The sequence below is a fragment of the Mus musculus genome, chromosome 3 (genome assembly GCF_000001635.26).
Source record: "Mus musculus strain C57BL/6J chromosome 3, GRCm38.p6 C57BL/6J".
Taxonomy (NCBI): Eukaryota; Metazoa; Chordata; class Mammalia; order Rodentia; family Muridae; genus Mus; species Mus musculus.
The window spans coordinates 157978749-157995271 of NC_000069.6; the positions used below are offsets into that span (position 1 = coordinate 157978749).

Genomic DNA, 16523 nt, shown 5'->3' on the forward strand with positions numbered 1-16523 from the left:
ATGTAGGGACTGCTTTTTTTTTTCTTTCTCGTATTTTTCAAGATAGGGTATAGAGTAGCTATCCTGGAACTCACTCTGTAGATCAGGCTGGCCTAGAACTCATAGAGATCCACCTGCATGTGCCACCATCGCTTGGCACCATGCTCACTTCTTTATAGTGTGCACATAGGACCACACTTTATTTATTTATTTATTTATTTATTTATTTATTTATTTATTTATTTATTTATATTATATGTAAGTACACTGTAGCTGTCTTCAGACACTCCAGAAGAGGGAGTAAGATCTCATTACGGATGGTTGTGAGCCACCATGTGGTTGCTGGGATTTGAACTTCGAACCTTCGGAAGAGCAGTCGGGTGCTCTTACCCACTGAGCCATCTCACCAGCCCCACACTTATTTTCTTAAGGTCTTTATGTGTACACATGGCAACCGTACTTGACTTTTTTTTTTACCTTTAAAAAATTTTTGTTGTTGTTGTTTTTTTGTTTTGTTTTTAAGACAGGGTTTCTCTGTGTAGCCCTGGCTGTCCTGGAACTTACTCTGTAGACCAGGCTGGCCTCCAACGCAGAAATCCGCCTGCCTCTGCCTCCCAAGCTGGGATTAAAGGTGTGAGCCACCACATCCAGCCAAAAAAATTTTTTAAAAAAGATTTATTTAGTTTATGTATGAGTACACTGTCGCTGTTTTCCGCCACACCAGCAGAGATCATCAGATTCCATTACAGATGGTTGTGAACCACCATGTGGTTGCTGGGAATTGAACTTGGGACCTCTGGAAGAGCAGTCAGTGCTCTTAACCACTGAGCCATTTCTTCAGCCCCTCCTTTTTTAAAAAAATAGGTCTTTTATTATTATTATTAAATTATTTTATATATTTACATTCCAAATGTTGCCCCCTTCCTAGTTTCTCCTCCCCAAGTTCTTCAGTACATTCCCCCTCCCCTTTGCTTCTGAGAGGGTATTTCCCCATCCCTCCATCCATCCTCCCCCACCCCCCAGTATCCCTCTTCCCTGGGGCATCAAGTTTCAACAGTATTAAGTGCATCCTCCTACACTGAGGCCAGAGAAGGCAGTCCTCTGCTACATATGTGCTGAGGATCACAGACCAGCCCATGTATGCTCTTTGATTGGAGCTCTGAGGGGAGGTCTGAGTTAGTTGATACTGTTGTTCTTCCTATGGGGTTGCAACCTCATTCAGCTCATTTAGTCCTTCTCCTAACTCTTTCATAGAGGTCCCCAACCTTAGTCCAGTGGTTGGCTGTAAGTATCTGCATCTATCTCAGCTGCTAGTAGAGCCCCTCAGAAGACAGCCATGCTAGGCTCCTATCTCCCAGCTCAACATGGCATCAGTAATAGTGTCAGGGTTTGGTGCTTCTGCCTGGGATGGATCCCAAGTTGGGCCTTTCCTTTAGTCTCTTCTCCATTTTTGTCCCTGCATTTCCTTTAGACAGGAACAATTCTGGACCAAAAATTTTGAGGATGTGTGGGTGGCCCCATGCCTCAACTGGGGCTGTGTCCATACTTGCTTCTTCTTCTTCTTTTTTTTTTTTTTTTTTTGATTTTTCTCGAGACAGGGTTTCTCTGTATAGCCCTGGTTGTCCTGGAGCTCACTTTGTAGACCAGGCTGGCCTCGAACTCAGAAATCCACCTGCCTCTGCCTCCCGAGTGCTGGGATTAAAGGCGTGCGCCACCACGCCCGGCTCATACTTGCTTCTTGATGGTATATGTGTACCATCCACATGGAGACTATTTGAACTTCTTTATGGTATCTTTGCTATACACATAGAGACCACACTCAATTTTTTAATACAGTGTGTGGCATTCACATGGGAACTATACTTACTTTTTTTTTTTTTTTAAATGCATTTCTGCCGCAGACCCTCTGGGTCCCTTTGTCTGTGTGGAACGGGTCTCTGGGGCAGGTGGACAAGGAGATGGCAGGTGACAGACAGATCAACACAGGAGATTGTGTAGAATCTGAATGTAATGTCACAAAGTGAACACCAATCTTATATAGTACAGAAAATACAAGGGGTCCTGAAGTCACAGCAGGCAAGGTACATTGAAGTTACTTGATACAAAACAAAGGAATGACTTCAAAAGGATATACAGGAACCAGTTAGATGTTTACTGTAAAGATAAAGCAGTCCTGCCTAGGGTCAGCTTAGTGACAGGTAAGGATTTTACACTCTAGTGCTATACCTTTGAACCTTGTGAAGGCTAGCACCAGGGGGTTCTGCTCTTGGTAGGCCTCATGAATAATGTAATATCACAACCCCCCCTATCTCTTAGGCCTTGTTAAATTCTTATATGAGTGTAACTTTTAAGTATCTGGAGAATCTCCATTTATCAGAAGAATTTACCAACTTGCTTCTAATATGCAATGTAGCCTGTACTGAAGATTTCTATCTCAGTGGTATTCCCTGGCTCTTTTATTCCCTTGTTTGGGTGAGATTTGCTACTGTCCTTAGTAGACCAGCTCTGAGCTACTGGCTCAGTCTTTTGTAATGCTTAATTAGTTACTGAATAGGTTAACTTCCTTACTGCATTCTTACAGGATTTTAAGCTTGGCTTCTGGGACCTTGGAACACTGGGGAGACATAACTATAACAGAATTTTTCCATACACCAGACTAACTCGGGAATAGGGTATGAGTATATGGGTAAAAGATAACGCCAAAACTCCAGGAGGTGAGTTTCTGTGAAACTCTTTGCCTTGTGAGTGGCTTTTAGGCTTCTTAGCCTGTCAAGTGGACTTCACTGGAGTGTGTGTGTGGCACATTTCTTTTTTTCCTTTTTGGTTTTTCAAGACAGTTTTTCTGTGTAGTCCTGGCAGTCCTGGTATTCGCTCTGTAGACCAACTAGATTTGAATTCAAGAGATGCCTCTGCTTTCCAAATGCTTGGATAAATATAAGGTCACCACACCTTATATTTTTATTTTTTAAAGTTATGTGTATATGTATTGTATCTGGGTACCCACTTGTGTGTCTGTTAACCATGGAGGCCAGGAGAAGGTGCCAGATCGCTCAAACTAGAGTTACAGATGGTTGTGAGCTGAGAATTGAACCCAGGTTCTCTGCAAGAGCACCCAGCACTCTAATGAGTTCTAGGACAGCAAGGGCTGCAGAGAAACCCTATCTCGAAAAAAAAAAAAGTTGTTAGTTTTGATGTTAAATTACATATAGCCATAGATACTATTGATGTGTCTTATGAGCTAGGGTTCATAGGTTCATAGTTGAGGTTTTTCCTGTGTATAGAAATCAAGAACTCCAGTCCATTTTGCCTTATCTCTGATAAAACTTGACATGTCAACCAAATAAACAATTGCATTAAAAACTGACCTAGATCTTGCACAGTGGCACTCAGAGAACGTGATGAGCCTTTCTTGATAGCTGTGATAAGCAGTTTCTGAGATTAAAGACTGTTGAGCAACTGTTAAGTGAACCTGGACTAGTAACCTATAATATAAGCCTTAATATAAGACTGAGTAATTAAAGGGTAGTGGTAAACTCTTTAATCCCATTGTTTTCCCAATTTCAACTAGTGATATGTGGAATGTCTGAGACCACACCATTCAGCTAGGCCACAGCAGATCCAGGTTACTTGTGGAATCAGTAAACATATAGATGTATAGGTATATTAATGTGTGGTAGAAATTGATTTCTATCTTAGCTTGCTTTCTGTTACTGTGATAAAAATATCCTGGCTGGGGCTGGATTGATGGCTCACTGATCAAAGCTACATAATGAAGAGTTCACTTCCCAGTACCCACATCAGGTGGCTCACAGTCTTCTGTAACTCTGGCTCCAGGGGCATTCAACATCTTTGGTCTCTGAACACCTGAACTCATGTGCACATATCTACACAGGTAGTTTAAAATAATAAAAGTAAATAAACTTTATTAAGACAAAAATATCATAACAAAAATAAATTAAAAGGAAGAGTTTATTTTAGTTTATAATTCCAGGGAACAGTCCATCATTGCAGGGAAGACCCAGTGGCCGAATCTTGAAGCAGTAAGTCATGTCCCATCTGTAGTTCAGAGCAGAGAGAAACATATTCATGCTTACTTGTTCTACTCTAAAGACAAGTTGAGAGCCCAGAACCAGGAAATGGTGTCTCCTACTTTCTGGATCGGTTTTCTTGTAACAATTAAGATAGTCAAGACAATCTCCCACTAACATTGCCAGAGGCCAATTTGATTTAGACAGATCTTCCCAGATGATTCTAGACTCTATCAGGTTGACAACTAAAACTGATTATAATCTATGAGGCTTTCAGACAATGAGAACATTGGGGTGTTTGCTTGCTTGCTTGTTTGTTTTTTTGTTGTGTGTGTGTGTGTGTGTGTGTGTGTGTGTGTGTGTGTGTGTGTTGCTGTTGTTTTGGGGTTTTTTTGTTTGCTTTTTCAAGACAAGGTTTCTCAAGACAGCTCTCTCTGGCTGTCCTAGACTCAACTTTGTAGACTAGGTAGGACTCAAACTCAAAGAGATCCACTTACCTCTGATGGGATTAAAGATGCATTCCACCACACCTGGCGGAAATGTTGTTTAAAAAAAGATGGTGGTTGGCTAAATCTGGAAAGCCGAAGAGAAAGCCCCACGGTTTTGCAGTGGGTTGACGTGATTGGTAAAGCTGAAGGGCAGACTAAGTTAGGTGTGCCTAGGTGATTAGGTATAAGAGATCATTATATATCAGAATGGCATTCTCAGTTTAAGACTGTGGCCCAATACAAGTGTGCCTATTTTGAGTACTGTGTTGAGCTAGTGATAGGATCCTGAAGAAATCTTTCCCTTTCTGCCTTCCCTATGGAAGTACAGCAAAGGGAGTGAAGAAGCAGTTGTACAGGGAGGGTAGTATCACCATGGGGCCTTTTCTTTCTTTCTTGGTTAACTAAGTGTTCAGAAAAAGGAAATAGAGTTAATAGAGTATGTATTCAAATGCTGTTTTCAATAACATTTTAAATTTAGTTTTTATCTACAAATTCTAAGTTGGATTGTGATATTGACATGTTAGAGCTTAAGAGGCACAAAGCTTACATAAGACAGAAGTTGGTACTGGGAGTGGGGTATTGCTGTGATAGGCCTGACCATGCTTTTATTTGAAAGAATGTGGATTTTGGGACTTTGGATTTGGAAAGCAGTGGAATGCTTTAAATGGGGCTTAATTGGTCATCCTAGTAGGAATATGGAAGACTTTGTTGCTGGGAGTGATTTGAACTGTGTTGAACTGGCCCAAGAGATTTCAAAGGAGAAGAATTTCAGAATGTGGCATAAAGACTGGTTTTGTGGTATTTTGGAGAAGAATGTGGCTACTTTTTGCCCTTGTCTGAAAAGTTTGCCTGAGGCTAAGGTGAAGAGACTTGGATTAATTGCATTGACAAAAGAAGTTTCAAAAAAGCCCAGCAGAGATTTTGTTCTCTGGTTAAGTCTTATGAAGAGAAGTTTGAACAAGCATAGCAAGCTTAGAAGGAAAAATATAAAATATACGGTTCGAGTATTAAACGAGTACCAGGAAGTGAAATGGAGCAAAATCTTGTGTTCTAGGAGATAACAGATTAAGGGAGTGGGACCTTGGGGCAAGATCCTACCCAGCTAAATTAAATCCAGGCATGGTGGTACACACCTTTAATCCCATGAGACAAGCCTGCTGATCTCTGCATTCAAGGTCAATCTACAGAGCAAGAACCAGGATAGCCAAGCTTAGGCAGTGAAGGATTTAGAAAACATAAAGCCAGTGTTAATGTAATAGTATAAGGGGGATCATGTTCTAGTTCCTGTAAGCAGCAGAACTCGGCAGCTTCAGCCATGTGGCTCTGGCTCTAGAGTTAAGAATGGAAGGAACTACTGGGAAAATTGATGCTGGTTAGCTGGAGCTAAGGAATTAGCAGTGATTAAGAAGAGACCAGCATCGTTGAGGTAAAATCTTCTGGAAATTGTTTTCTGGGAGCACAAAGAAGCTGTGTTCTAGAGATACCCAAGGCTGTACCTCATGCTGCGGCTGGACTTGGTAATGTGTAAGAGTCACTCAGGTGGTACTTCTTGTGAGGAAATGAAGGGATCATGGAGAGAAGCTGAGGCTTAGCACTGTGAGAGGCCAGGGAAGGCTATTGGAGAAGGTGAAGCCTCAGCTGTAGTTGATGGCCCAGGGCTGAAGGGGTCATGCAAAGGATTTGAGGCTTGGCACCCTGAAGAGAGCCTATGAGAGGCTATTGGTGAAGCCTAGTTGGAGTGGAACACCCCAGTGTATTGGAGCTGTCAGTTCCATGGGATGATCACCAAGAACAGCAACCGTAGTGGAGTGGATCAACCTGAGCTTAGAGTGCTACAGAGGGCAGAGCTGGAAAAGTGATGCCAGCCCTTAGGAAGGAGTCCAAAAGATCAAGTGGAATCCCAGACACTGAAACAAGAATCTGTAACATTGAAATTGCCTTGGAGACTCAAAGATGTTAAAGATGCCAGAGCCATGGGCTAAATGCTGAGGAAAGCTGCTAACAGGGAGTGGAACCAGCCCAGGAGAAAGCACTTTGTTGCAGTCAACAAAGATGAAAAAGGAGTGGAGATCTGAAGACCACTTTGACATCAGCGGGGAGATGCAGAGTTTGGAGTTTGCCCAGCTGGTTTACTGCCTTGCTTTGGGGATTACAGTTAATTAAGTTGAATGAATCTCAGAAGAGACCTTGAATTTTGGACTTTTAACATTGTTGCAACTGCTATAGACTATGAGGACTTTGAAAGTTGGACTAAATGCATTTTGCATTATGCTATGTTTAAGTATGGCCCCCTTAGACTCATGTTTTTGAACAAGTCTATGGGGACCAGGGAGTGGAATGTGATGGTTTGTATATCCTTGGACCAGGGAGTGGCACCATCTGAAGGTGTGGCCTTGTTGGAATAGGTGTGACCTGGTTGGAATGGGTGTGTCACTGTGGGTATGGGTATAAGATCCTCACCCTAGTTGCCTGGAAGTCAGTCTTCCACTAGCAGCCTTTGGATGAAGACATAGAACTCCCAGCTCCTCATGCGCCATGCTTGCCTGGATACTGCCATGCTCCCACTTACAAAGTTTTATCAATAATGTATGGAAATCCATCAACGTAATCCACTATATAAACAAACTCAAAGACAAAACCACATGATCATCTTGTTAGACACTGAGAAAGCATTTGACAAAATCCAACACATATTCATGGTCAAAGTCTTGGAAAGATCAGGAATTCAAGGCCTATACCTAAACATAATAAAAGAAATCTACAGCAAACCAGTAGCCAACATCAAAATAAATGGAGAGAAACTCGAAGCAATCCCACTACAATCAGGGACTAGACAAGGCTGCCCACTTTTTCCCTACCTATTCATTATAGTACTTGAAGTACTAGCCAGAGCAATTCGACAACAAAAGGAGATGGAGGGGATACAAACTGGAAAGGAAGAAGTCAAAATATCACTTTTTGCAGATAATATGATACAGAAGTATATATGTATATATAAGTGACCCTAAAAATTCCATCAGAGAACTTCTAAAACTAATAAACAGCTTCAGTGCAGTAGCTGGATATAAAATTAACTCAAACAAATTAATGGCCTTTATCTACACAAAGGATAAACGGGCTGAGAAAGAGATTAGGGAAACAACACCCTTTACAATAGTCACAAATAATATAAAATACCTTGGTGTGACTCTAACTAAGGAAGTGAAAGATCTGTATGATAAGAACCTCAAGTCTCTGAAGAAAGAAATTGAAGAAGATCTCAGAAGATGGAAAGATCTCTCATGCACATGGTTTGGCAGGATTAATATAGTAAAAATGGCTATCCTGCCAAAAGCAATCTACAGATTCAGTGCAATCCCCATCAAAATTCCAACTCAATTTTTCACTGAGTTAGAAGGGGCAATTTGCAAATTCATCTGGAATAACAAAAAACCTAGAATAGCGAGAACTATTCTCCACAATATAAGAACCTCTGGTGGAATTACCATGCCTGACATTAAGCTGTACTACAGAGCAATTGTGATAAACACTGCATGGTACTGGTACAGCAACAGATGTGTAGATAATTGGAATAGAATCGAAGACCCGGAAATGAATCCACACACCTATGGTCACTTGATCTTTGACAAGGGAGCTAAAACCATCCAGTGGAAAAAAGCATTTTCAACAAATGGTGGTGGCACAAGTGGCAGTTATCATGTAGAAGAATGCGAATTGATGCATTCTTATCTCCTTGTACAAAGCTCAAGTCTAAGTGGATCAAAGACCTCCACATAAAACCAGAGACACTGAAGTTAATAGAGGAGAAAGTGGGGAAAAGCCTCGAAAATATGGGCACAGGGGAAAAATTCCTAAACAGAACAGCAGTGGCTTATGCTGTAAGATCAAGAATTGACAACTGGGACCTTATAAAATTGCAAAGCTTCTGTAAGGCCAAAGACACTGTCAGTAAGACAAAAAGGCCACCAACAGATTGGGAAAGGATTTTTACCAATCCGAAATCTGATAGGGGTCTAATATTCGATATATACAAAGAGCTCAAGAAGCTGGACTCCAGAAATTCAAATAACTCCATTAAAAAATGGGGTATAGAGCTAAATAAAGAATTCTCAACTGAGGAATGCTGAATGACTGAGAAGCACCTGAAAAAATGTTCAACATCCTTAATCATCAGGGAAATGCAAATCAAAACAACCTTGAGATTCTACCTCATACCAGTCAGAATGGCTAAGATCAAAAATTCAGGTGATAGCAGATGCTGGTGAGGATGTGGAGAAAGAGGAACACTCCTACATTGTGGGATTGCAAGCTTGTACAACCACTCTGGAAATCAGTCTGGCAGTTCCTCAGAAAATTGGACATTTTACTACTGGAAGATCCAGCAATACCTTTCCTGGGCATATACCCAGAAGATGTTACAACTTGTAAAAAGAACACATGCTTCACTATGTTCATAGCAGCCTTATTTATAATAGCCAGAAGCTGGAAGGAACCCAGATGCCCCTCAACAGAGGAATGGATACAGAAAATGTGGTACATTTATACAGTGGAGTACTACTCACCTATTAAAAACAATGAATTTATGAAATTCTTGGGTAAATGGATGTATCTGGACGATATCATCCTTAGTGAGGTAACCCAATCACAAAAGAAGTCATTAGATATGCACTCACTGATAAGTGGATATAGCCTAGAAACTTAGAATGCCCAAGATACAATTTGCAAAACACAAGAAAATCAAGAAGAAGGAAGACCAACATGTAGATTCATTCCTCCTTAGAATAGGGAACAAAATACCCATGAAAGGAGTTACAGAGACAAAGTTTGGAGCTAAGACGAAAGGATGGACTATTCAGAGACTACCCTACCTGGGGATCCATCCCATAATTAGCCACCAAATCCAGACACTATTGCATATGCCAGCAATATTTTGCTGAAGGGACCCTCATATAGCTGTCTCATATGAGGCTATTCCAGTGCCTGGCAAATACAGAAGTGGATGCTCACAGTCATCTATAGGATGGAACACAGGGCCCCCAATGGAGAAGCTAGAGAAAGCACCCAAGGAGCTGAAGTGGTCTGCAATCCTATATTCGAACAACAATATGAACTAACCAGTACCCCCAGAGCTCGTGTCTCAAGCTGCATATGTAGCAGAAGATGGCCTTGTCTGCCATCTTTGGGAAGAGATGCCCCTTGGTATTGCAAACTTTATATGTCCCAGTACAGGGGAATGCCAGGTCCAAGAAGTGGGAGTGGGTGGGTAGGGGAGCAGGGCCGGGGGAGGGTTGAGGGAACTTTTGGGATAGCATTTGAAATGTAAATAAGGAAAATATCTAATAAAAAAATGAAGTTTTATCAAATTCTGTCCATTATTACCTGCCCATCTTTTACAGGCTTGACACAACTCTCATAGACTTTACTGACATGAAGTGCCAACGAGGGGATCTAAGCTTCATCTTCAATGGGGATGCTGCACCCTCTGAGTCTTTTGTAGTGTTAGACAATGAACAAAAAGTTTATCAGCGAATACACCATGAGGTGAGCATATCTTATTAATATTTCCCTAAAGGGTTGAAAATGTGTATGTATTTACTAAAGCCTCTGTATAAGGGCTTCATTTAAAGCATAAAGTATAGTTAATGTGGTTGATTTGAAAAGCTTTATTGCAACCATCTACCCCCTAGTAGAGTTGAGGTGATTCCTAGGGTAGTGGCCTTGGCTTCTCCTAGTTTTCACTGGCTCTCATGTTGAGTCTCTGCTAACAGAGAGACCCTTTTGCCATCTGTTGTCTAACCAACTGAGTTGCTACTGTCATTGATGTCTACAAAGCCCCGAACAGAGGCTCTGCTTTCTACCTTGGGCTCCTTTACCTCCCCCTCTTCTCCCTTTGGTTCTGCTGTATGTTCAATTACACCTCATCCATTCCTTTTTTTCTGCTGCAAACCAGGGGTCTCTCAATATCCATGTGTCACCAGGAGCTATGCAGATAGTTCCTGTGTTTTTTATTTTGAGGTGGGGAGAACTCCTGAGCTCAAGTGCTTCCCCTGCCTCAGCCTCCTCAGTGTTCTGTAGATGATTTTAAAGTTCCTTTCTTCCTGTTTACCTTGTCTTGTTCATTCCCACATCATGTGTCTTAGATTGGACTTTATAGTTAACATTGTATGTGCACTAATGAAATAGTTTTCTAACTCATACCAAGAAATATAGATTTACAGGAGAAAAGAAGAAGAAGCAAGGGTATTCTTTGGAGAGGAGCCAGGTGAATGAAGTCAGGAAAGGAAGAGTAAGGACAGGCCATTTGGGAAAAAGATCTGACTTCAGTGAGAAAAAGTGTCAACGCCCTAAAAGCCAGAAAAGTTACCTCACAGTCTGCTGCAGTCAGCAACAGAGGGTCACAGATTTTTAAATAAGGTATCGATTTGACCAAATATTGGTGAATCTATTTTATTCTTTTTTCCTTTTGCTATCAGCCACCCAGAGTTGTCTTCCCTCCTGCCCTTTCCCCATTACACATGCCATAGCTGCTAGGAGCTTCCAGGTGCTGTGGGCAGCAGTGTGTAGTAACAGTCAGTGGAGTCTATGTTAGGGTTAAAATCTAAGTGCTCTATAGCTTTTAATGCTGCAAATAAGAAGAATATATGCAAATTAGTATTTCTGTTTTATAGATTACAGATGATAGGTTTCTCCTAGTGTTCAAAATGAGTTAGAGAGCAATTGGAGGCAAGGGAATTATGTGAGAAGCTTACGACCTAAGTATTTATTCATAAATAATTAAGTCTTGTTATTCTGGGAACAAAGAGGCTGAGTAGAAAAGCTCGTGGCTACAACTGAGTCTACAGCATAACTTGAAATTATACCAATACCATCCTCACTACCATTACAAACAAAGGGTACAAAATCCCGACATTAGTGCTAATGAATAATGGGTGAAAATAGATTCCTGGGTAACACAAATACTGAACAAAGTTTTCTAAAGAAATACTTTGGATGCAATAGGTTGAGAAGATAAATCAAATGCTCCAAATTTTGTATAGGTCAGCTTGGGTACTGAACACTGTAAGTGTTCTTCCTTTTGAGTTCAGACAAGCTTTAGGAACAGAAATCCATCTATAAATCAAGGAACATCTCTTGACCCCTCACTATAAATGATCTGCTGTTAATTACATTCCTTCAACAAGCAGTTAGTAAGCAATTATTGTCATGTTTGCATTTTACAATAAACAACTGGTATCCTCACTTAGTATCTCAAGAGTTTGATTCTGGGACTATCCAGAGGTACTAAAACCTGACATGCTCCAGTCTCAAGCACACAATAGCATGATGTTTGCACATGGTATGCACACATCCTCATACGACATTAAATGTACTTCAGACAGCATAAACAGCACGCTGATCTGCAAGTACAAGAGCCTACTGTATTCCTGTTCAAGGACTGCTGCTCAAAATCTAATTTCCTTGCATTTAAAATCTGATTTCTTTGCATCTTTGGCACTGTGAACATAGACCCATCTATATATTACTCCTCATCATCACTGCTCAAGCTCTTAAAAGTCCTTGCACCTTCAGCACAGGACACATGGACATGTACACCCCCCACCCATCAAAATAAGAGAAAATAACAATCACTGTTCATTAATATCTCTCAACATCAATGGACTCAATTCTCCAGTTTAAAACACACACACACACACACACACAGGCTAACGAAATGGATATGAAAACAGAATCCATCATTCTGCTGCATATAAGAAACATACCTCAGCAATAAAGATAGCTATTATATCAGAGTAAAGCACTGGAAAAATTTTTTTCAAGCAAATGGACCCAAGAAGCAAGTAGAGTAGCCATCTTAGTATCTAATAAAATAGACTTTCAACCAAAATTAATCAAAAGAGACAGGGAAGTATACTTCATACTCATTAAAGGAAAAATCTACTAAGATGATATCTCAATTCTGAATATCTGCGACCCAAACATAAGGGCTGTTATGGTCAGCTCCCTTACTCCCTTACTCTTAGAAGTTACTGAAAAGGAAAGATTCAGACAACAATGATGGATATATATATGTATATATATGTGTGTGTGTGTGTGTGTGTGTGTGTGTGTGTGTGTGTGTGTGTGTGTGTACAATAGCAATAACTGGAGGCTAATTTATCTCCATTTAAAGTAAACAAAACTTTTATAAATAGACCAAATAGTTCTGTACTAACAGTGGGTTTATTATATTTATATAGAAGTGTGAAAGTGCTGTACTTTTTATGCCTGCCTTTTAAAGATTCATTATTAGTCATAATTCTGAGTAATTAAAGATATTAGACACAAAAATTAAACTTCTGGTTTTAGAATAAATAATATCATGTTACTTGTCTTTTGAAATTTGTAATATCTTTGAAGAAAACCCAGATTCTTATTTTAACTTTTGCCCCCAATCTAGGAGTCAGAGATGGAAACAGAAGAAGAAGTTGATATTTTAATGAGCAGTGATATTTATTCTGCAACTTTATCAACCAAATCCATTTCTTTCACACGTGCCCAAACTGGATGGCTTTTTCGGGAAGATAAAACAGTATGTAAAAATTTAGATATTTTTGAACTTAAAAATTGTTATCTAGTATCACCAAAATAATGATGAAATATAGAAATTGTCCTTAGATAGGCAGATTGTTTCTCGTTTTTTTGAATTCACATAGGTAGTTAACAGTGCATATTTATGGGGCTCACTTGTATTCTTGGGAAAGCTCAGAGAAAGTGTGGTTTACTTGAACTCTTCTTGTCTGCCTTCCCTTATAAGAAAGTTCGCACATGGCTCCATTCTTTTTCTAGTGCTTTTTGTTTAAGAGGCTTGTGAAGAGATGTATATACTTTGTTTTGCTGTGTCTTTCCTCTTACTTTAGGCTCTTTTATCTTGTCTGCTCATATGACGCTTATATTTCTATAAGATGCCAAATTTAAGTGTCAGTGGAAGTTTCTATAATTCCCATCACATCTGTTAGCAGGAGAATGTAAGATCACCTAATATATGCTAAGGCTCTTTTGCCTGGCATGCACTGTATGCAATATTGATGAAGGAGTGTTCAGGTTTGAAATTGGTCTGAATTGCGTGTATTTATTAAAACACCATTGTATATTAAATTCATGGTATAATTTTGAATTAAATGAATAATGAAACATTTTAATAAATAATACTTATAAATTCATAAAATTAAATAATACAAATTTAACAATAAGAGCCAAATCAGGTAAAGGGTGAGATTTAATTTTTTTAAAGTTACATCTTATTGAACATAATAAGTGAATGTTTTCATATTAGAAAAACAAAAATAAGCCTTGTATTCACGTAAAACTCATAGAAGAGAGAAATGAAGGGTGTAGAGGATGAGTGAGGTGAGCTATTCGAGAAAAGGGAAGAAAACTGACAGGGTTGTGGAGGGAGACCTTTTTTGCTTAAAGGGGATTGGCTTGTGTTTTATGGGACTTTACATGTCTGAACTGTGTATAGTAGGCTGGACATTAACAGGAGAGTTGGGATTATTTGGAGTTAAAAATCTGCTGTTAGGCTGTCAGGGTTTTTGTGTTACAAAATTTTAAAGTTCAGTTTTAAAGCAGAATTACATTTTCTTCTAGAATTCTTAGTCTTTGCTATTAAGACTCAGGGTTGGATAAGACCCACATAGTTTATAGAGGGAAATCTACTTTTTCAGAGTCTGTTAATTTGGTGTTAATTGTATTAAAGATGCCATCACAGCACATGTTGACCATCACAAGATTAAATATCATACAGCTTTACATATGAAGTCAGGAAACTCTAGTGGTTACTGTCTATGATACTGGAACCCCTGTAGACTTTTTTAGTGTTTTTCACACATAAATACTTCTCTGTAAGTAATGTGCTGTGCTTTGTACTGATACTCTTTAATACAGTGCTGTCAAAGGCTTTGGAATTGGCTGTCCATGAGTGTGGCAGGAACCTCTACTTCACACATAAATGCTGCTTATGCCCGTTAGCAGCTTGCATGTGACACAGTGAAGGTGCCTACAGTACTTACCTGCAGCCATAGTGTTATAGATACAGGAATGAATAGCTTACATTGCTGCTGTTTCCTCCTTTGTAACTGAATTTATCCCCCTTCCCCATGCCTTTGCAGTGCACAGTGTAGGCAGTAGGAACTGCAGTGGCTGGATCATGAGCAGCACATACCTGATACTTTTGTTCATAGCATAGCTTTTGTTTAACTGCTGCTCCTTTTTATGGTCACAAGACCTGTTAACCACCTCCTAGCCAAACTTAACTTTGACCTTTGAGCCCTCAAAGCCTATTTGGCAACAAGTGGCACTTTGGACTCCAGGCTGTGGGTCCAACATTACAGTGCATTTGTTGCTTTGAAGTCTTACTTGTCTGTACTCTGTTCTTCTGGGCAGCATTAGATGGATCTCCCCAAGAGAAGATAAATATTGAAAACTGCTGTCCACCTAGTGTTACCACTAAGCAGCCAAAAGCTCTTGAGGAGCGGCTAGGTGACCTCCTTAAGTCGTTGACAGGTAAGGAGGGAGTCAGTATACCATGGTTCCCATTTTGTAGATAGAAACTTGTTTAAAATGCTTGGCTTCCTGGTGACTTTTAAGAGATGTCCTATATACACAGTTTTGGACATGTCAGGGTGGAGTAGGCAGCCTGGATGTAGGTAAAGATGGGAAGCTGGGTCAGGTAAAGTTCGTCGTAATAAGTAGGTAACTTTTTACATGGGAGTGTGTGAGGGTTGGAAGTGTGGGTCGGGGTCGGATGATTAATGAAGCATCCCTGCAAAGAACTGTTTGCTCTCTTTTGGATGCCTTTTTATCTGTGCCTGCATCTATGATGTAAACACTTTACATGTATTATTGAGCAAGGCTACTTGTATTTGCTTCTTTTCAAAGCAGTAACTTTTATCCAGTCAGAGATCAGAGAGGGTCCAGTGTGGCATGGACTGTGGATTTTAATCCTGCTTTTCTATCTATAAAATGGGAACAACAGTGTTACCTCTGACCCCTCCTTGTTATTTGAAATTGCGTGTTTAGTGAACTTCTAAGATTGCTTTGTGCTGCTTGGTAGTGAAAGAACACCAGTGTACTTCTGTTTAGACTACCTAATGTGCAGGTTAACTAGCATTACTTTAAATTTCCCTTTGTAGTTTGGAAATGAATGATTGTATTTTTAACTTACAAAAATAATTTGGTGACTTTAAATATCAGGATATTTATTTTCACCTACATGGTACATACTTACAGAGAAATTTATGATCTCAACGCTTTTTTAAAATCTGAGATCAACCTTCCTTTAAACTGTCATTTTGGAATATTTGATTTGTTTTAGGAAAGAGTAGGAAACTTTTTGGCAGACTTTTATCTGGTGAATGGACTTGTTCTAGAATCAAGGAAAAGGAGGGAGCACCTGAGTGAGGAGGACATCCTGCGGAACAAGGCCATCATGGAGAGCCTGAGCAAAGGGGGGAGCCTGGCGGAGCAGAGCTTTGAGGTACACTCTTCATTACCTCTGTCTACCTGTACAACTCCATTCTCTTTGTTTCTGAATAATAGAGGATGGGGGGGGGGGATCTTTGGTATAGTTTTGAGTCTGTGCTTTGTCTTTGAAGTCATTTTGTAAGCATGGATTGTGGTGTTAATTTTATTCCATGTCTTGTTGCCTGCTGCCTTCAAGACCCAGCTGAAGGTTCACCCACTCCTGGGCCATATCTACTGTGTACAGCCTGGGAACTATGTATTGAGTCTCTGCTTATTGAAACACTGTGTGCAATGAGTATGGGGCTCAGAAGAAGTGGGAAAAAGAAAGTAGAAAGTGAGAAGATATATGAAAAATGAGGATTGTTCTACGGTCTTATTTCTAATATGAACCAGATACTGCTTTATTCCTGTTTAAAATGTATTTTGTATATATATGTGTGCACATCATGTGAGCTCAGGTGCCCACAGAGGCCAGAAGTATGTCAGATCTTCTGGGACTGGAGTTATAGATGGTTGTAATCTGTCT

At 40.0% G+C, this 16523-nt stretch overlaps 1 protein-coding gene across 3 annotated transcripts in view; it reads left to right on the forward strand.

The window, feature by feature from the left end:
- Ankrd13c (ankyrin repeat domain 13c) overlaps nt 1-16523 on the forward strand; it is a 62615-nt gene that overhangs the window by 33329 nt on the left and 12763 nt on the right. For 2 of the 3 annotated variants that reach the window (NM_001013806.2, NM_001359909.1), the window contains 3 exons: nt 9892-10036; nt 12933-13064; nt 15849-16010. In NM_001013806.2, the coding sequence (NP_001013828.1) occupies nt 9892-10036; nt 12933-13064; nt 15849-16010 (439 nt within the window). The remainder of the gene's footprint in view (nt 1-9891; nt 10037-12932; nt 13065-15848; nt 16011-16523) is intronic. The other variant, XR_003954348.1, reaches the window with a different exon arrangement.